We start from the raw sequence: 20,936 nt of genomic DNA on the forward strand, positions 1-20,936 counted from the left end.
AAACAAAATTAAAAAGCAACAGCTTAGCAGTCAGTCAACCTATGCTACCCCTGTTCTTGTTCCCACACCCACCAATCTCTTGTCCCTGTCCCTCAACTTCCTATCCACTCCTATAAATTTGAACCCCCAAAAGTGTCAATTTGTGCATTTTCTCCTCCTCCTCCTCCCAACAATCTCCAAATCCCAAATCACCAACCTGTATTGGTTGTGGATAGTTTCCAGACAAAACAGAAGAGAAGAGATAGAAATTTTCATCACATGTTTTGACATCTTTGATGACAAGTTCTTGGCAGCACGGTCAATTTGGCATGCGCATAGAGTAAGCATATATACGTCGCAATTCGTTCAAAGCATCCAACCCCAAGAGAAGACATGCCAAGGAGCATGGAGGAGATGGAGATCGCCGGCGGCGGCATGGCGGCGGCGGCGGTGCAGAGGGCGGTGAGGTGCCTCGGCAGAGGAGTCGACATGGCGGGCGACCTGAGGCTGAAGCACTGCAAGGATGAGGGAGGTTGTCTCGTTGCCAGGAGCGGCGAGAAGGCGGCGGCGGTCGCCGTGCCGGGCGTCGGCGTCGTCGCCGGCGTGCCGGCCGACGTGAAGTTCGGCAAGGGCGACCGCATCAGGTTCAAGTCCGACGTGCTCGAGTTCAACAAGGTTCGTTGATTTGGTTGCTGCTTCATTTGATTTTATTTGCTGGTTCAAAATGACACAAATTGCAAGCGAATTAATTGCCAGCTGCTCACAAATGAAAGTCTCCTTTTAGAGTTATCCAAAAGATTGACAAAAAAAAAAAACTGTTCAGTTACTTCTTTTTTGCCAAATCTTTTTCATAACCAAACAAAATGGACATATGGAACAGTGGTCACCTATTTCTTACTACTAATCTTTGATCTCTATGTTTCGTCTAAGCTCAAGGCTATTTTCCTCACTACGTTATTAATATTTGAATCATGATCAAAGTCAAAATTTCTTCCAAAAATAATCAGACAATCAGAGTCCAGAGCATAATGTCAACAACACGCGTACTACTTACAGTCTCAACGAGTTAAGAAATCATCATCCTACAACAACAAAATTTAAAAACAAAACAAAATAATTGTTCAACCAAATAACCATGAAAAGATAATTAATTATTCCTAATTCGACCGCACGTTCATCTGCAGATGTCGGAGCTGTTCAACCACCGGAGCTCGCTGCCGGGGAAGATCCCGTCGGGCCTCTTCAACTCGTGCTTCGACTTCGGCAGCGACTCCTGGGCCGGCGACGCCGGCGACACCAGGTGCTTGGCCTTCGACGGCTACTTCATCTCCCTCCTCGACCTCCGCCTCGACTGCCTTCCGCTCGCCCTCGCTGGCCACGTCGTCGCCGACGTGCCAGCGGCGTGGGACCCATCGGCCATTGCAAGGTATTCTCTTCGTTCGAAAATAAATTTATTCTTATATCTTTACTATTTTTTATGAAAAAAAAGTGTACTCTTTTGTACTTACCTATCCTTATCTACAAACAAAGAATATTTATCCCTTCTATACTCTTTGGGCCTGTTCACTTTAATGTCATTTTCAATCTTACCAAATTTTGTAAAGTTGTCAAAAAAGTGGCTATATTTAATTTGCTGCCAAATTTTGATAACTATATAAGAAATCCTGCCAAAATTTGGGCAAGATTTTTTTTTGGCATCAAAATGAACAGGCCCTTTATCTACGCATCCATCAAAACTATTTTAGTACTATTTAATTAGAGGGGTACATTGATATTTTTTTCTCCATACTAATTTGAATGATAATGACTAGAAATGAAGTTATTTTGAGATTACTATACATACATACTCACCGGCAGAAATAATAATAATAATAATAATAATAATAATAATAATAATAATAATAATAATAATAATTTCATCGACTATCTGAATATGTTGTTGTTAAGTCATGTTTTTTTTAAAAAAAAAATAGAATAAAACATTTATGTCATCTGTACTCGAAAGAGGACATATGCTGTGTTAGGCACACCCTTTTCCCAACCCCTCTCTCTCGTTTTTGGAGCACACGCTTTTCAAACTGCTAAACAGTGCGTTTTTTTGCAAAAAGTTTATATACGAAAGTTGCTTAAAAAATAAAATTAATCTATTTTTTCAAAAAAAGTAGCTAATATTTAATTAATCACGCGCTAATGAACCGTCTCGTTTTCCGCGTGTATAAGTTCCGGTTGGGAACCTTGCCTGGCGAACACAGCCATAGCCGTACAGGCTAAGCCGATTAAATAATGAAGGCAACTTGGACCTTGTTTTTTCCACGAGCTCATAATTATATATGTCCAATACACTAGTGCCATGTGGAGTGAAAATTTTGCATGGATAGTACAAAAAGTTTTTTTTTCCACAAGCACGCGAAGAAAATTGGAACCAGGACAGAATATATAGATGACTGCAAATTGTAGACAGCATAGAAAAAGGTAGCTTCATGATTTTGGACTTGTTCCTGGTATTGAGCATGAACTCAAAGCAAATTCAGTGTGTCATACCAGTGCTGCAGGGAAACTAACTATCTCACAAAAGTAATAGGCAAAATTTGCCTTAGGTAATAGGTAATACTCCCTCTTTCGTAAATATAAGTATTTAAAGCGTTTAAAATTTGTTCATAAACGTAACAAATTTCTTCCCATTTCACCTCTCTACCACCCTCCTATTCCAACCATCCCTTATTTAATAAGAAACACCAAACGTCTTTTCTTTTTAACTTTAATCTCTATAAACAAACTGTTCGTTCAAAAAAAAACTCTAAACAAAATAGAAATACTTACTCCCTTCTTCCCTAAATGTTTGACACCGTTAACTTTTTTAAACATGTTTGACCGTTCGTTTTATTCAGAAACTTTTGTGATATGTGTAAAACTATATGTATACATAAAAGTATATTTAACAATAAATCAAATGATAGAAAAAGAATTAACAATTACTTAAATTTTTTGAATAAGACGAACGGTCAAACATTTTTAAAAAAGTCAACGGCGTTAAATATTTTGGGATGGAGGTAGTATATTCGTATACCGAGGGAATTTTTAGTTTTTCTATATGAAGTCTCTGAAATTTATAGACTGAACATTAGTGCATGCTAATTGACAAAGACAGGAAACAGATTAGTTATTCCTTCTTTTCCATCATTGTAATCTGAACTCTGAACATGTCACCGTTGAGTCCTTCAGTAAAAATAAAAAATAAAAATGAAAGCGTGATAGACTCTGAACCGGTCCATATAGTCCATGCACGCCAGAAGTCTGAACTCTGAAGATTATAATGTCACACTCTCTCTGAATTTCTCAGCCAGTTTCCGTTCTGAAGATTACTAGATATAACGTTGCTCTCTCTGAATTCGGTGAGCAGTTTCATCGAGAAGTACGGGACGCACATCATCGTCGGATTGAGCATGGGCGGCCAGGATGTGGTGTACGTGAAGCAGGACAAGTCGTCGCCGCTGTCGCCGTCCGTGATCAAGGAGCACTTGGACAAGCTTGGCGACCAGCTCTTCACTGGCACATGCACTCTTCCCCCTTCACACTGCAAGTCCAGAGACCACAAGTTCAAGGTAAAAAAGAAAAATAACAATTGTACATTGAAACATGTCAAAACTGAAACTGAATTTTCTTATTTAATGATTTCAATTGTCGATTTGCAATAGGTCCCTGAGGCATTCAATGTGTTTGATGCCCAAATGACACGGCAGAGGATTGAAGGAATGACTGCTCCAATGTCATGCAAAGAGGTACTACAGCTGCTCAAACTTGTAGGCTGCTTTTCTTTTACAGCAAACAACAGGAAGAGGCTCTTACTACGCTATATTAATATGAGAAATTTTATAATCCTTAAAAAAATATCTCAGGTACCTAAATTTTACACTTTTTTTTTTGGTATTTCGAGGTACTTAGTATCTAAAGTTCTGAACGTAGCAAATTTTACATTAGGAAGTATGGTACTTCCCGGTACTTTCTGAAGGATGGTAAAATTACCTATATTAATATAAGTATAATATGTACCAAAGAAATGAAAAGAACTAGATTATACAATGCTGTCTAGCAGAATGTTGCTGCTAATGATGAACCTTGAAGAGAATTAATCATGCAGGGATCTATCATTACTGAACTTTTGACTGATATGCAGGGTGTGACAGTGATCTACTCCAAGAGGGGAGGAGACACGGCGGCGAGCAACCACTCGGAGTGGCTGCCGACGGTGCCGTTAATGCCGGACGCCATCAACTTCAAGCTCGTGCCCATCACATCCCTTCTCAAGGGAGTAGCTGGCGTGGGCTTCCTTTCTCATGCCATAAACCTCTATTTGAGATGTAAGAGCTCTCTCACACATTTCATCAGCTATGCAATCTGCTAAGATCATATACATCGTTTTGAGATTTACTCCGGTCTAACAAAAAAGTAACTCGAGGTACCGATACCTCACAGTACCAAATCGTTTCTGATCGTTGGATCTCGCTAGGTAGGATGAATATTGTTAGATCCAACGATCGGAAATGATTTTGTACCGTGAGGTACCGGTACGTCGAGATACTTTTTGTTGGACCGGAGCAAATATCTGGTTCCCAGGAGCATACATACTTAGAGAGAATAGTACATGCATATTTTCATTTAGGCAAGTTTTCCAAAATGGCACTACCAATGCAAATTTCATTTATTCACCATTCTAAATTAGTCCATGCTAGAGTTGTAGTTAACAGTACATAATTGTGGCACTGTTCCTCAACAGACAAACCTCCAGTAGCAGAGTTGAGGTACTTCCTGGACTTCCAGCACCACAGATTGTGGGCCCCGGTGCTCAGTGACCTACCCCTCGGACTGTGCTCCAACCGGCAAGGCACTAACCCTGCTCTACACTTCAGCCTTGTAGGCTCCAAGCTCCATGTCAACTCAAGCCAGGCAAGAAATCAAATCTTGTTCACATTGCTTACCAGCTAGTTGCATCTGCAAATCCAACAGAATTTGCTCACTTAATTACAAAAAAGAAAACAAAATGCAGGTGATTGTTCCAAAACTGCCAATCACTGGGATGAGATTGCACCTTGAAGGCAAGAAGAACAACCGGTTAGATACCAATAATCTACTCTCATTTCTTTGCTAATGTCACTTGTTTAATTGTTGATTAAACAAGTTAGATACGAAGTTTAGATTGTTTTCTTTTTGAATTTGAGAAATTTTAGATTGTTATAACAACTTTAAATGTCATGGATGATCAGGTTAGGCATCCACCTGCAGCACCTGTCAACGACGCCGACGTTCATCGCCGGAGGTTGGTCAGGCCGGCCGCCGGCGTGGCGAGGGTCGGAGGCGATCGCCGACGAGCGGTACTACGAGCCGGTCCAGCGGCGGATGTTCGCCCACGTCTGCACCGTGCCGGTGAAGCACGACCCGCGGTGGCTCGCCGCCGGCGACGGCGGCGGCGGCCGGCCGGCGGCGTACGTCGTGTCCGGCGCGCAGCTGCACGTCAAGGCGCACGAGTCCACCAGCGTCCTCCACCTCAGGCTCCTCTACACCGAGCTGCCGGGGCACAGCGTGGTGCAGTCGAGATGGGCGCACGGCGGCGGCGGCGGCGGCGCGGCGAGGATGTCCGGCGTCAAGGGGAGCTTCCTGTCGATGTCGTTCGCGTCGATGGCGGCGGCGGCGGCGGAGAAAGAGCAGCAGAAGCAGGCGGCGGCGCGGCTCAACGTGGACTCCGGCGTGTTCGCCGGAGGGCCGCCGGCGCCGGTGGGGGCGCAGCGGCTGCTCAAGTTCGTGGAGACGTCGCAGGTGACCATGGGGCCGCAGGACTGTCCCGGCTACTGGCTGGTCACCGGAGCAAAGCTCGACGTCGACAAGGGGAGGATCTCGCTGCACGTCAAGTTCTCCCTGCTTGCTCCGGTTTCTTGACATGCATGATGCATGGCGATCTCACTGACACTGTCCATGAACTGTACAGAATTCAGAGATTATTCAGTTGAATGCATGCAACAATTGTTAGCTTAGTCAGCGATAGCGCTGGCGGCAAAAATCAAGAAAGCCATAGCAGAAGCAAAACGACCTTATCGCTTAGCTTTTGATTTCTTTTTCCTCTTTTACTCTTAGTCTTAGAGATTAGCATATACTCCCTTCGTCTTAAAATATTGAAACTTAATACTGGATTAGACACATCTTAGTAGTCCCTTGTATAAGATGTGTCTGTCCTGTTCGTTTCTTCTGCAGCCAGAAGATAAAATTTTGGATACTCGTGGCATGTTTTTCAAACTGCTAAACGGTGCGTTTTGTGCGAAAATTTTCTATATGAAAGTTGCTCTAAAATATCAGATTAATCCATTTTTCAAGTTTGTAGTAATTAAAACTCAATTAATCACACGTTATTACCACCTCGTTTTGCGTGAAAAACTTAATCTTTATCTTCATCTTCATGAGATTCAAACACCACCCCAGTATTAGGTTGATATATTTTGAGATAGAGGGGTACAATTTTTTCTGTTACTCTTGAGATTGGCATATGTAATTTTCCTTCGTTACTCAGGACCAAAACAACATGCCATGAAGCGAAATGCAATGGATGTCACAATATGCATGTGAGATTGGCACATACATTTATTTTATATTACATCAATAGGATCCATAAATCCCAAACCTCAAACGCATCACACCAAATATAGATAGAGATCGGGTTGATTCAACATGTGCACCATCCTGCAACATCCTAAACAATGGGAGACAGTCACTGTACACACATCAGCAAGTACATGATATTACTCATGAGGTAGTCACAAATGTTGTCAACAACAAGGAACTCGGATACAGTGGCTGGAGTACACAGTGAACAAGCCTAATGCACAAACTCAATTCTTATGTAAGTAAAGAAATGCTATTATGGTTCCCTAGAAATAAGAACATACTAACTGGTTTTGTTTCTCAAATCATAGGTTGCTCATGGACCATCCTCTTCTTCTGTTTTCCCGGAGTTCCTTGAGGCACTTCTTTTTCTTTTGTTTTTGCAGGGACCTTAATGCACTTCTATGGTATATACTGTCACTTGAATTTTATTATTGCTGTACATTTTTCCCATTAATTTCTCATTTTTCCTATTGAATATAGGTTACGAAAGACTGCCTTTTGGTGAGCAGTACTTCCCTTTAATAATTTGCAGGAGTGCCCCTTGGAAATTGCATTTCCAACCAGTATTCCTGCTTTCCTTGTAGTGGTAAATCTTCAGCTATTTAGCACTTTCTATCTCCCAACCGCTGCCCTCAGAAGGGTACTTAGAACCGACGGGCAGCTTGCTATCACAAGCTTATAACCCTCCGTTGCCATAACAGCATCAAGATTTGCACGAGAAGAGATGATGAACTCGATGCACCTGTCCTTCAGCTGTGTACAGCTATGCTGCTCTGCGAAAGCCAAAGTTGTCGCAACAGTCTCCACATTGATGTCATCGTGGAGCCTATCTTGGCAGATCAGTTTGAGCCTGTCCAATCCATACCTGTCTGCAGCAACAAGCAAATGCTGTGTCATTGTTGTGATGTACTGCTCCGAGTCACTGATGACATGCTGCTGATCAAGCTCCGGTGATGTACCAGTGTAAATGAAATGAAGCATGGCCTTGAAGACTGATGCCTCCATGTCCTTGATCTCCACACACTGTGAGCTACTCTCCTTCATGGGTCCAAAGAACTCAGCCATGAAGACAGGGGATCTAGCAGCGAGGATGATCTTGTGTGCCAAGAAAGATTCACCTGCAACAACAAACGTGACATCTGCCCCCTTTTCACTCAGCAAGAGTTCACCAAGGTGCATTTGCAAGTCACAGCATGGATTGGAAACATTTGGAGAAACATTAGTCACAGCTTCCTGTGGCTCTCTTAACACAGTGATGGTGCACTCCACAACAAAGGAATCCCCGATGAAATAATTGGATCCTGGCAAATCATCTTGTTTTACAAGCAGGAGCGCTGGCCCGCAATCTCGTTGCCCTGTATATTTAGAGGATACACTTTTACTTCCGGATGGCAGATAAATTTGTGCCTCATGTACTAACTGACATTTAAGAGCTGCCTTCACCTCATGCTTACATTCCTTGCTCATAAACATAAGTCGAAGTGCTATCCAGTACACGCCATGCTCATAATAGCGTGGATAGTAAAGAACTTCCCAATCATATCCACCTGCAGCCAATCTCCTCGACGAGATATACTCTGAACAACCAAGTGCTCTGGTTACTGAATATCCATTGATTTTTAACAGGTGAACTGCAGATATTGTGTTGGTGAGATTTGTCGGGGTCTCCATGGTGATTGGTCAATAGCCACTGGAGAGTGGAGACTATTTGACTATTTGTGCAAAGAGTTGCAATTTACAAAATGAACTAGGAAGTTGTCTTGCACTAATAACCTAATAGCCTGCTGCAGGAGACGACTAATTCAGAAAATCTTTGCTCAAACACATAGCATGTTCTTCCTGATAAACAAATAGTAACATACTCTTTAGAAAAATAAAGAGTATAAACAGACAGTTGAATTTATAATGTAACAATGCTATAATAAAGCTAAATTAGCTTGACCAAATAACAGTAACAATGTAACATCATCCTATGTATTTACTCCCTCCGTTTCACAATGTAACACTTTCTAGCATTATCCACATTCATATAGATGCTAATGAATCAAGATATTATTATATATAAAGATTCATTAGCATCTATATGAATGTGAACAATACTAGAAAGTCTTACATTGTGAAACGGAGGAAGTATCATACAAGGAAAAATTTCCTACTTTCCTGAAATCTATATAATCAGCAGAAGACATTGTTGGAAATTTTTTTTTGGAAGATTTGTCTTTTTTAAAAAAAAAGCCTCAAAAGCGTCAAATTATAACCACATAGACCAAAACTATATATACTACTACCATGTGAAGGTTAACGACTCATGAGATCCTTAAAATAAAAATCTATCAGAGAACTAACTACATCGCATATCACATGCAGGCAAAGTGAAATTCCAATTCACCCTATCATTTCCCTTATGGAGTCGGATCGTCTGCCTTCACCCCTTGAAGTCACGAACGTGCAGTCATCACTTATCCACCGTCCAAGAAATCCAACAGCTCATGTGGCGCGCATACTTAACAACTGTTGAAACCAATAGATCGAAGCCCATAGCAGCATATATGCACCTCGCCACAGTCAGTGGCAATTAGCCCGGAGCTCATCCGCCAATACACACTAAGCACCAGCCGATATCTTCACAATTTGTTTTTGATTTATGATGTGGCTTAACACTGCGTAGAAACTCGTAAATTACATGATGGAATGCATGCTTTGCTTACGGCATGGTCGAATCTAATGTATGCTTTGTTCTATCATTTCCCTTATGCCAAAAAAAAAAAAAAAGTCAACCTGCCAAAACGTACCACCTTAGAACTCAGATAACCGAATCGCTCTACTCATTGCGACGAGAGATACAAATCGGCCCTAAGATTTGGTCCATTCGGCACCCTCGCATTGCTTCCGAGGAGCCCCTGGGTGTGAGCTGCTCGTTCCCCATTCCCCAGCCCAACCGTACGCGCGCCCGCGGCGAGGAGAGGCAGATAAACAGGGCGTACCTACCAACGGCGCGGCGTGGATCGACGAAGGCGGCGTCCGCGGCTGGACCCGGCCGCATCGGCGGCTTCGCCGCGGCGCCCCCCGGCTACGGCGGCGACGAGGGGGGAGAGGAGGAGGAGGAGGAGGAGAAGCCCGTCAACGATGGAGAAAGTGAGCGATCGAGCAAGGACGCCGCGGCGGAATGTCGGTGGCATCGGCGTGGCGTTTCCTGGATAGTGGGCTTTGGGCCGCGTGGGTGAGTAGGCCGTGGGCTCGGATGGGCTTCCATGTTTATGGGCCGGATTCTTTCACGTGGAATAAACTGGGCTGAGTTTTGTTGTGGATTGAATTCGTCGACGGATATTTAACGGGCCAAATTCGCCCGAGGTCTGAATTTTTCTACGGAAATTACGTGGGCTAAATTCAATCGTGGTGAGAATTCGTTGTACATGGCCTAAGTTAAATGGAATAAGTTCACCAGAGGCCCCTCAACTTAACAGCGAGATTTTTCGAGGTCCCTTAACCACAAAACCAGAAATGTATACCCCTAAACTCACACAAACCGTGCACTTAAGGTCCTACGGCAGTATATATTGATAGTTTTGCCGACGTAGCATCCTAGTCAGCGAAAAAAATTTAAAAAAATATGTGGGGCCCACCTATCAACTGCACATTCATTCTCTTATATTTTCTCTCTTCTCTCTTCTGTTCTTCTTCAGTGAGGGAGGCCGGCAATGGACGGCGGCGGGCCTGCGCGGCAGCGGAGCGGCGCCGGGATGCGGGGCAGAGCGACGATGGGCGGCGGCGGGCGAGCGGAAGAGCGTGACGGCGGCAGGCGCCCTTGCCGGACTTCATGCGGAGGAGGTGCAGGCCCGCTGCCGCCCATCACCGCTCCGCCGCTGTGACTGTACAACGAACGGCTTGGTAGTAGCTAGCCAGCTAGCCAGACAAGGCGCACTGTGCCGCCGCCGGCGCCGACGAGGAGGACGACGACCTGTCCCGGCTGCTGCGTTGCAGCGTGCGGTGGCAGCGCTTGACGGCGGCGAGCGCGGAGTCCATGTCCATCTGGTCCTGCCTGCAGTCGTCACTGCAGAACGCCGCGTTCCCCCTGCACAAACAACACATATGCAATCAAATCAATGAATCACTGAATAATCGAAGAATCAATCAAGCAAATATATATGCATGAGATTCAACGAGAGAAAATTAATTAAGATCGTGGTACGTACTTGCACAAGAAGATGTGGCGGTTGAAGTGATGTCGCGCTTGCAGAGGAAGCAGGCGTCGAGGTAGTGGTAATCACCGTCGCCGCCGCCGGCGCAGCAGGAGTTGTCGTCGTCGAGGAAGTTGGTGGACTCCATGGTGGTCTCCCAGAAGATGTTCTCGCTGCGGTGGGCGCCCTTGCCGGACTTCAGTCCGCCACCGGCCGCACGCTGCAACGCAGCAGCAGGGACAGTTCGTCGTCCTCCTAGCCGGCGCGGGCCCGCCGCTGCGCTCGCCTGACGCCGCCCTTCGCCGCTCCGGCCGCCGGCCAGGCGCCGGCCTCACTGAAGATGAAGAGAAGAGTGAAGAAAGAAAAGAGGAGGGGGAGAAGAAAAGAGAAGAAAAAGGAATGTGAAGCTGACATGTGGGTCCCACGTATTTTTTTAATTTCTTTTTGCTGAGTAGGATGTCACGTCAGCGAAACCACCTATATGTACTGCCATAGGACCTTAAGTGCACGGTTTGTATAAGTTTAGGGGGTATATATTTCTGGTTTTGTGGTTAAGGGACTAAAAAAATCTCGCGGTTAAGTTAAGGGACCTCCGGTGAACTTATTCCAAGTTAAATTGTGGGCGTAATTCACTGGTGGATTTTAAGTGGGCGAAATTTACTCGTGGTTGTATTACTTTACGGGCAATAAGGTAGGCCAAATCAATTAGTGGGATGAATTCGTTGACCGGAATTAACTAGGCCGAATTCAACTACGGGCCAAATTCATCCACGAGGTAAAAGGCGAGTGAAAAATGTAGTGGGCCGAATTCATTAACGGGAATTGAGTAGGCCGAATTTACTCTGGTTGACGGGCCAAATTAGCTCGTGGATCGAATTTGTTTATGGGAATTTGGTGGGCCAAATTATCTGCTGGACTGGGCTAAATGCATTGGTGGGCCAAAATCGTCGAGGGGTAGTAGATAGGACAAATTTAATAGTGGGCCTAATCATTGATGTAAATTCAGTGGCCATTCACTAGTGGGCTAAATTTGTTACTTCCTCCGTTTCACAATATAAGTCATGCTAGTATTTCTCATATTAATAGTGATGTTAATAAATCTAGACAGACATAGACATAGATTTCATTAACATCACTATGAATGTGAAAAATGCTAGAATAACTTACATTGTGAAACGGAGAGAGTATGATAATTGAGTGGCCTAAATTGAGTGGGCTAAATTCGTTGATGGGAAATAATTGGATCATATTTATTCAGTAGTTACCGAAAACCAAATTCATTTATGGACTCGTGATGAGATTTTTGTGGGCCTAATTAATTCATGGGTTAATTGAAATGAATTCATGAACTAAGCGGGCCGAATTTGTTTGCCTTATTTGACCGAGGATGATGAGCATCCCAGCTTGTTTTTTGTAGGCCTCACTATCGTCGGTTCTTTTTCCGTGACAATTGCGTTTCTACCCCTATTTTGATGTCCAATACTGATTTTACCCCTACACTTTAGGCTTCTCGTTTTTTTCCCCTATTTTTTTAACCGAAAGAGGCATTTACCCTAGTATAGACGGAAGTGGGTGGGACCAGGTGTATAGCAGTAAAGAAATAGAGAAAATAAAGATTTGTTTTTGAATTGTTGATTGGCTTTTTTAACCATGTGAAATATCAAGTAGAGAAAACCCTTCAGTTCCAGGCACTTGCGCACACAGGCTCCCTCCTGGAAGAATCCCATCCAGCGACGGGGCAGGCGGCGGTGAGCGCGCGGCTTCCTGGCGACGGCGACGTGCGGGCATTGGCCAGGCGTAAACCCCTCCTACCGCCGAGCTGGAGGCGCGTGCTAGGCGGCGTTGGGGGGAGGGGTGGAGGGGGCTTGGAGGCGGCGGTAGCTCCGCGCGGGGAGGAGGTGATGGTGGCGACGGCGGCGGCGTGGCACAGGGAGGAGGCGACAACGGTGGCAACTCCATGCAAGGAGGAAGCGACGGCAGCGGCGAGCAGGTCAGGCGGTGGCGACTCGGCGCAGGGTGGAAGCGACGGTGGTGGCCTGCCTAGGACGCGACGACAGAGGCTCGACACGTCTTAGCTATGTACTGGCAGCAACCGGCAGAGGAGAATTTGCTAGAGTTTGTGATATGGATTTGGTTGACTTTTTGATGTTTGCAGCTTGCTATATGACTTCTAATTGTGCAAAAGATGTGTCAAAATTGTGCCCAAATTCTATCAATTTTTTGTTCAAATTTTATCAGTTTCGTGGTAAAAGTACGTCAAATTTTGAAACATTTTGTTTATATTCCATCAAATTTGTCATATTTGTAGTAGTTGGTGAAAATTGCTAGATGCAGGTACATAATATGTGCAAATACACACTCGATGAACAAAAACAGATCTGTGCAACAACACAAAGGGTATGGATGTCTTTTTGCCTAAGATTTAACACCATTAACCTGTCCATCCAAAGTAGGGGTAAAATTAATCTTCATTTAAAAAAAGCAGAGGCAAAAACGTAAACCCTAAAAAACTAGGGCAAAATCAACTTTGGACATCAAAGTAAAGGTAAAAACAAAATTGCCCCTTCTTTTTTTTTATTACCGAATTCCTATTTTGACTTCATTTCTGCCAGCGACCATCACGTTTACTAATATTATGCTACTCCATCCACTTAAAAATAAAAATAATCAATGAGAGAAAATCAATCAGTTGCTCTGTCGATAAACCACATTCGCATAGGCCGGTAGGCGGTAGCTGTCAACGAACAACAATGAACACAGGCACACAGCAAAGCAAATGGGATGAAACAATCATCCAACCCGAATCAGAGCAAACCGAACATAACAGAACGGAAAAGGCAATAATAATCATGTGAGAACAACGATATTCACAACCTGGGCGATGATGGGCGTGCAGAAGCAGAACCAAACAAACACGCTAAGCTACATAAATTTTAACAGATGGGAGAAGGCGCAGAGATCGCCCAGCCTATACATCACCAGATGCGCTGCACTGCTTGACAAAGAGAGGGGGCACCAGACCACACTGGGATTAGGGCCTCGCCTCTGCAAAAGACCGATTCCTCCACGGTGCAATAGCAATCGCGTCAGATCAGACCCGAGCCTACTCTTTTCCCCAATCTAGGTATCACATCGCAGGTGCTAGGATCTTGGTCACAAAATCAATAGGGAAGTGAATGGAACAAATACAGGGTGAAATGGAAATGGAACGTATCGATGAATGCCGCCTGGTGTTAGTGCCGCTGTCATTGGTAGTTGCGAGTAAGCCCACTTCGTGATGAGCTCCGGCTGGCAAGAAGATCCAAAGTGAATAAGAGATCCATATATGAAGATACAATCTCAGGAAAGGTGAAGTTAACAGCCTAAAGTTGGGTCTATGTTATCTTAATGTTACTTGGTCAAAGACCAAATAACCATCACCAGTATGAGAAATTTGCAAAATGGTATGTTTCAAAGAAAATATATCCAAATTTTAAGTGTACTTCTCCACATATTGACAAAATAATGGGATATAACTACTAAGCAAATGTGTGGTGTCAGAGAACTAACCACTAGCAGCAAATCTGGGCATAAAACATTCAAATGCGAGTGTGCAGCATATTAAAATTAAAAAGTAACATCCATGGCTAGCAGAGAGATTTTGAAGACAAAATGGTACGCCACAACTTGTAGTCAATTTTATCCTAGATTTTATACCATCTTTTTGCTACTAATGATCAACCAACATTCTAAATGTGCCCTTAAGAACTTGACGGTAATAAAAATATCAAATTCAATAAAACTCTTCAGCACTTGAAGATGTACCTTCCAGAAAGCACTTGAGAACTTCCAGTCCCTTTAGAACTACCAAGCCGCCTGGCTTTGACTTCTTGTTCCTTATCAACACGCATAGCTGCAACTTCTTTCTCCATGGCAGCAACCTCCCGCCTCATTTTTTTCGCCTCTACTTCCATAGCTTTAGTTAAGGTATCTACTTTCTTAGCAAGCATCTGTAGGACAAGAAGAAACAGGTAAATTTTCTAATATCGAGCTTCCTATGAACTCAGTGCAACAAATAAGCAAAATATTTCCATACCTCAATCGCATCATCTTTATCTTTTAGACTCTGATCTTTTTCATGGCATGCCTTTCTCAAAGAAATTACCTCCTTCTGCAACATATCATAAAGAAAACCAGATACCATCTCAGCTGACTTGTTATTTGCAGTTTCTTTATTACTCTCGTCAGTGTTGCTATTTGTATTTTCAATGGTTCCCTCATCTGCATTTCCTTTCCAACTATCATTAGTTTCACAATCTCTGACAGCATCAGTAGAACGGTTAAGTAAATGAGCTCCATTCCCATTAATCTTGCTCCTGTCTAATGACCTCGTACCACCATCAAACGACTTTGAAGTGCCTTTAGCATGCTTTAGGACCAAGCTGCTGCTAGAAGAAAGAGAGGATCTTGAATGAAAAGATGGAGATCTCCTTGCTAATAAACCATTTGGAGACAATTTAGACATATTATCAGCCCCGCCGAGTGATAACCGACGAGAAGGGCCATTGCTGAAGCTCTTTCCCTCGGTAGGCAGACGACTAGAGCCACTTGGTGGCCCTCTCAGTCCATCTTCTAAAACCTTCAGGCGTAACTGATATTTTTCCTGAGCACATATAGAATTCCAAAATTCAGCTCATCTAGAATAACTCATTCAACAAAGATTTAGCTCAAGCTACATTTCAATATAAGTATCAGTGCACCTTTAATTGGGCCTCAGATCTTGCTGTCCGCTCTGCGACAGCAAGCTTATCACGAAGTTGTTGCATTTCACCCTGTCAAAATATTTTTAAAAGAAAAGTTATTGCAGAATGCCATTCGAAAAATAGTATTCAGAAAGGGGCCAGCAAACTTAGTCAATAAAATTCATAGAAGTGCATGTACTCCAACAAAGAGAAGACATAATGTGAGATCATCCAACCTGCAGGAATCTGCGCTCTTCAAGCCACTGTTTAACTGGCATGACTTTGTCATTAGAATCTTTCCACTCGTTGGCAACCACAACAGCAACCCTGTTTGCTGTAACTTTTGCACGAGCAAGTTCACATTCAAGTGTCTTTTTTTGGTCCTGGTAATGATCATAAATATTAAATAAGCATGAGTGAACTGTTCCTATAGAAGGGGAGAAGAGCTCATGAAGACATGATGACATATGCAATAGTCAAAGAATAGGTTGTTACATTCACTTCCTGAACTTGGCGCTGGTAATCTCTAACTACATTAGCAGTTGCGCCACCTCGAAGAACAGCCTCTTCCAGTTCTTTCACGGTTAGGCTAAGTTTTTTAACTTCTGCAACCTTTTGGCGTTGTAACTTGTCCAATATTTTATTTTCTTCCTGCAATGCATAAAGCAAACAATTGAGCACTTGTGTAGTTCCACAGGCATGTCCAAGTAAATTTATCCTACAACTAGGAACACAGTACATACATGACAGATCTCTATTTGCTTCATCAACTCTTGGTTCTTGTTTTGTAAGTCATCAACCATAGCAGCTTTTGCCATTGCTATTTCCACAGTCCTTTCTGCATCTAGTAGTGCTGCCTCCTTTTGTTTTGTTAGACGATCCAGAGCTCGATTGTCATCTTGTAGTTTTGCAATCTAAAGTGAACCAAGTTAACTGGTCATCTTATTTGATCATAGAAAATACACAAACCAATGAAAAGAAACTAAGGCAACTAATTAGCCGTTTAGGCAAACCAGAGGATGAAAATAATCAGTAACTGTTAGGAAAGCATAAGAAATTAAACCACACAAACAAAATGATAGAAAATGGGGGATGGGTGAACAAAGTTTCACCTCTTGCCGAGCAAGCTTTAGCTCAGCTTCAAGCGGTGCGAGAATGGCTTCAATTGGTGGCATGTCATCATCCTTTTGGGCTGCATGTACTCTCCGCAAAGTCGCTTCTGCTGCAAACTGAGCAGCCATTGCAGCCTTTTTCTCATCATTAATCTTCTTGACTTCTAGATTCTGCATTTGTTTTTATCATTGTTAAAGAAAAGATCAGCTAAAACAGAGACAACGGATACAGATAAACACAAATTATAAGATATATACTTTGCTGTCAAGGAGTGATTCTGTCAACTTGAGTTTCTCAAACATCTTCTCCAACTCATCTGTAAGCTGTCATCACAATATCACAATAATGTTAAAAACATAATAAATAATCATATGTAAATACATTTACAGCTAGAAGGATAAGAATTAAACGTGATCAGCATTGTATCTTGCATGAAACAGCAAGATAATTAAGTTCACATGTGATTCTTCTTGGGTTTTTTTCCTTGAGTGTTTTATTTCTTCCTATGCTCAAATTTGAAGCATTTTGATGACAGGAGAGTAACGCTGGCAATTGTTTAGACTACTTGCACGATCTCACAGGCTAAATCATAATAAAAGGTTCACCACTAAAAACATGTTCAATCATAATCCAAAAATTCACAGATAAGCAAGATTGAATAAAGAACCCATGCCATCTCAGTTCATCGATCAATTAAAGAAGACAAAAGTAATCGGTACAAGCCACGAGCATCATGCAACCTGATGAATGGCATTGAACAAAGTCAAGCAACAATGAGAGACTTGGTATTCAAAGAAAAAGGTGAGTTGGGGCAGGTACAAGATCAATTCAACTAATTGATTATAAAGTTTTTGGAATTTAAGATTGAATTGCTAGCACTGAGGACTAGCCTGGATTGAGGTTGCCAAACAGGCTGCTTAAACTTACAAGAAACATAACTACATATGCATCGAAATCCAAATTGTGACACCTACAGTGGGGGTTCAAAAATATCTTACAAGTACATGACAATGCTGAAAAACAAATGCATGCATCAGGTGTTCTTTGTCATGGCAATCAGGTTACAATGGTATAAGATACAGAAGTACCATGGAAACATGAGACCCAATAAACATGTAATATAATGGGATATATATAAATATCACAGAAGTAATTAACAATGCCAGAAAAACCACAATACAGGTTTCTGTTTCATGGGCCATGACGACAAGACAAGACAAGCATATTTACCTCAATTTAATAAATATTTTGCTATCAAATATGGGTGCCAAATAAATATAGATAGAGTATATTAGGCATTGCTTACAGATAAAATGACTAAGTTTAGCAGTTTTATGTTTCCAAAACAGCAGAGGTCACGGATGGGGAAATAACCACAAGGAACACTACAATCATAAGTTAGCCAACAGCAACCTATTTGGCCTTGTGAAGTTAACATATATTTGGATAGATGTAGGTCAGACCCCTCCTATCCTACAGTTGGCCATAGGACTTAGCTCAAGCGTCAATCCTGCCATACTGAACAACTGAACAGATAGAAGCAACCCAATCCATTCACCCACTAAAAGCTTTGGTTTGCATTGTACAACATTGAAGGTTCCAAAAAATGCAAGAACTAGAACATAACAACACCACACCAAAGCTTGAATCAGCACACTACCATTCTCGCTCCACGAGCACCAAATTTGACACTACCTCAATGCAAAGGAAATTGCCATTTCAGGAAAAACAAATAAATAAACAGGAAAAGCATATCGTTGAACCACGAAATCCAGGACGAAGCTGACGGCAATTACCTCCTCCACGGCCTTCTCCCGCGCCCTCTCCGACAGCCGTAGCGCGCGTATCTCCGTCTGCGCCTCCCCGAGCTCCCTCTCCTTGTCTAACACCACGAAGCCATACCCAAAAAAAAAATCAAAAGAAAATCAAGCCTCCTCTTCCACAAACAAATCCCTGGACAAAATCACCGAAACGAACAGCAGGAGCAGATCAGCTCACCCCTCAGCTCGTTCTCGAGGCGGGTGAGCTCCACCCTGACGGGATCCGAGCCGTGCATCAGCGCGATGAACTCGTCGGCGTCGAGGCTGGCCCGCACGGTGCCCCTCCGCCGCGCGGGGCCCCTGGGCGCCACCGCATTCCCCTCCTCCACCCCGTCGGCCATCCCCAGATCTGAGCCCCCTCCCCGGGCCGCGCCCGGCCCCAACCCCCAGCACCCAAATCCGCTCCCCCCCCCCCCACCCCACCAACCGCGCCGCGGGGGGGCTCCGACGCGGCCGCCGACCTCGGCGGACTCCGCCGCCGCGCACCGCCGGATCGGGGCGAGGCAAACCCTAGCTCCGCCGCGCTCCGCTTGCCTCAGCCTCACTGTGCTTGCGGCTGTGCGTGTTTTTTTTTTTCTTTTGCTTTTAGTAGTTGCGGCTGTCTTGCTCGTAAATGGCGCGTTTTAAAAGGGGTAGGGGAGATAGGGGGGGGCTCTTTTTGGATTATGTTAAGCTTGGAGCTTAGAGGGCTATTATTACTGTGGTTCTAACATTGTACAGTACGATGTTTACCGTAGTAATGATGTACTATCTGGAACAAATAGTAGTAGTTCGATAGTACTCCGTACAATGGAATACCACGGGCATGTTTGGTGAATTTTTAACAGCTACGGCTTCTTCTGATGAAATCAGAGCAGTTTTGATTCTTACCTAGATTATAATAATATGTATTTATAGAATTTAAGAAAATAAACAATAAATTAGAAGTTGAAAATTTAGGTTTTCCTTTAATACTACTACTACTCAGAAGTTTACTGTCAATAAGGTACTTCTCATAATATTAAGTTATAAAAGCTTTGCAAACAAACCTACGTAGTAGGGACTCCCCCGGCAAGTCAATATATTGATCAAAATTTTTGGTTTTTCTCAAATTATTGTGAATTTAGTCAAATTCAGTTAAACTGTGTTAAAATTTTAGAAAATTTAAGCCAAAAATGCTTAAATTTTAGCCGAAATCGAAATTGAAAACCCTGTTACATAGTAGTTGTTGATTATGTGGTTTGAGAAAGAAGCTATATTAGAATTTCAAAGTATTTATACAGTATGGAAGGATGAGTGTGATTTGGACGTTTTTTTTAGAGAGAGAGAGATGTATGTGATTTGGACTTGTTAAGTACTACTAGCTAATAAATTCGTACTATTTGAAAATAATGGATCGACTAATACATGGAAATGAACAAACTTGCTGGTTACATTGTTTAAAAGATGAGTTTGAAATTTCAAAGTATTTGCCGAGTTATTAATGTGTTTCTGACATGTAAGGGCTACCTCGTAGAATCATACTATTTTGAGACAATTGCTTATTTGACCCTGTTTAAACTATAACTACCAAATTGACCATACTTTTTGCAGTTTGTTTATTTGACCCTCCTTTTCAAAAACGAAGCTCTCGTTAGACGTTGTTTCCATTACTCCGTTAGGGTTTGATCTTTTTTTAAAAAAAATAATTAATATTCATAATGCCTAGAATACCCTTAGAAACCCCTAATCACTCAATCCTATCCACGCCTCTCTCTCTCGTACGTGTTGCGGCGGCGGTGGCGTCTGAGGGTGCAGCGACGGCGTGGGAGTGTGAGGCGGCGGCGCTCTGAGGAGGCGCGGTCGGCATGAAGCTGACCCGCGCCGGCGCCCGCTCATGGAGGGGATCCGCGCCGGCGCCCAGTCGTGACGGTGAATCCCTAGTGGCTTTGACAGCGCACGATGGGAGGGCGCGTGACGTCGGGGGCGGCGGTGGCCAGCGCGCGGAGGGAAGAGGAGGCGCCGCCGGTGCGCGGAGGAAGGAAGCCGGCATGCCCGGCGGTGGAGCTCGAGCTCCTGGATCCGGCAAGGGGCGGTGGTGGCGGCCAGAGCACGGAGGGAAGAGGAGGCGCCGCCGGCGTACGGGGAGGAAGGAAGGCGGCGAGCCCGGCGTTGGAGCAGTGACGGTTGGATCCGATGAGGACGACGACGGCTCCGCGGCGGCAAGGAGTGGACGGCTCGGTGGCGACGGTGCTCCACAGCTGCCGGCCAGCACCGGCTCGACGCTCGCCGCCTTCTCCCTGAGTGGAGCTGTGGAGGAGAGAGAAGAGATAAGAGAGAAGAGAGAAGAGAGAACTGACGGGTGGGTCCCATATGTAATAGGGTCAAATTAGTAAGGGCAGAAGGGATATTTTGTGCTCAGTTAACACCGTTAGATGCCCTTATAGAATAGGGTCATACTGTATCTTTAATTTTGAAAAGGAGGGTCAAATAAGCAAACTAAAAAAAGTAGGGTC

General features: G+C 43.7%; 3 protein-coding genes and 1 pseudogene across 4 annotated transcripts; 1 reads left to right on the plus strand and 3 right to left on the minus strand.

Moving 5' to 3' along the window:
• On the plus strand, positions 1 to 6,275 carry LOC127775930 (MACPF domain-containing protein At1g14780-like). The gene is made up of 8 exons (XM_052302243.1): positions 1 to 654; positions 1,164 to 1,405; positions 3,380 to 3,581; positions 3,675 to 3,758; positions 4,154 to 4,337; positions 4,754 to 4,923; positions 5,024 to 5,088; positions 5,241 to 6,275. The coding sequence occupies exons 1-8, from the start codon at positions 373 to 375 to the stop codon at positions 5,908 to 5,910; spliced, it is 1,899 nt and encodes a 632-aa protein (XP_052158203.1). The 5' UTR covers positions 1 to 372; the 3' UTR covers positions 5,911 to 6,275.
• A 462-nt stretch (positions 6,276 to 6,737) lies between these two features.
• On the minus strand, positions 6,738 to 9,774 carry LOC127778023 (BTB/POZ and MATH domain-containing protein 1-like). 2 transcript variants are annotated; one of them, XM_052304663.1, is made up of 2 exons: positions 9,619 to 9,774; positions 6,738 to 8,469 (listed from the first exon to the last, which is right to left on the minus strand). In XM_052304663.1, the coding sequence occupies exon 2, from the start codon at positions 8,299 to 8,301 to the stop codon at positions 7,243 to 7,245; it is 1,059 nt and encodes a 352-aa protein (XP_052160623.1). In that variant the 5' UTR covers positions 8,302 to 8,469; positions 9,619 to 9,774; the 3' UTR covers positions 6,738 to 7,242. The 2 variants fall into 2 exon arrangements, with proteins under 2 accessions (XP_052160623.1, XP_052160622.1); XM_052304662.1 differs by having other exon boundaries at positions 9,615 to 9,774.
• A 759-nt stretch (positions 9,775 to 10,533) lies between these two features.
• LOC127776369 (FCS-Like Zinc finger 2-like) lies at positions 10,534 to 10,956 on the minus strand (annotated as a pseudogene).
• A 2,523-nt stretch (positions 10,957 to 13,479) lies between these two features.
• LOC127776827 (microtubule-associated protein 70-3) lies at positions 13,480 to 19,058 on the minus strand. The gene is made up of 11 exons (XM_052303382.1): positions 18,641 to 19,058; positions 18,439 to 18,524; positions 16,900 to 16,965; positions 16,642 to 16,812; positions 16,273 to 16,443; positions 16,025 to 16,180; positions 15,766 to 15,912; positions 15,548 to 15,619; positions 14,884 to 15,450; positions 14,613 to 14,797; positions 13,480 to 14,096 (listed from the first exon to the last, which is right to left on the minus strand). Exons 1-11 carry the CDS (start codon positions 18,801 to 18,803, stop codon positions 14,054 to 14,056), a joined length of 1,827 nt encoding a protein of 608 aa, XP_052159342.1. The 5' UTR covers positions 18,804 to 19,058; the 3' UTR covers positions 13,480 to 14,053.
• Between the last annotated feature and the right edge of the window lie 1,878 nt (positions 19,059 to 20,936).

Source organism: Oryza glaberrima, chromosome 6 (genome assembly GCF_000147395.1).
Source record: "Oryza glaberrima chromosome 6, OglaRS2, whole genome shotgun sequence".
NCBI lineage: Eukaryota > Viridiplantae > Streptophyta > Magnoliopsida > Poales > Poaceae > Oryza > Oryza glaberrima.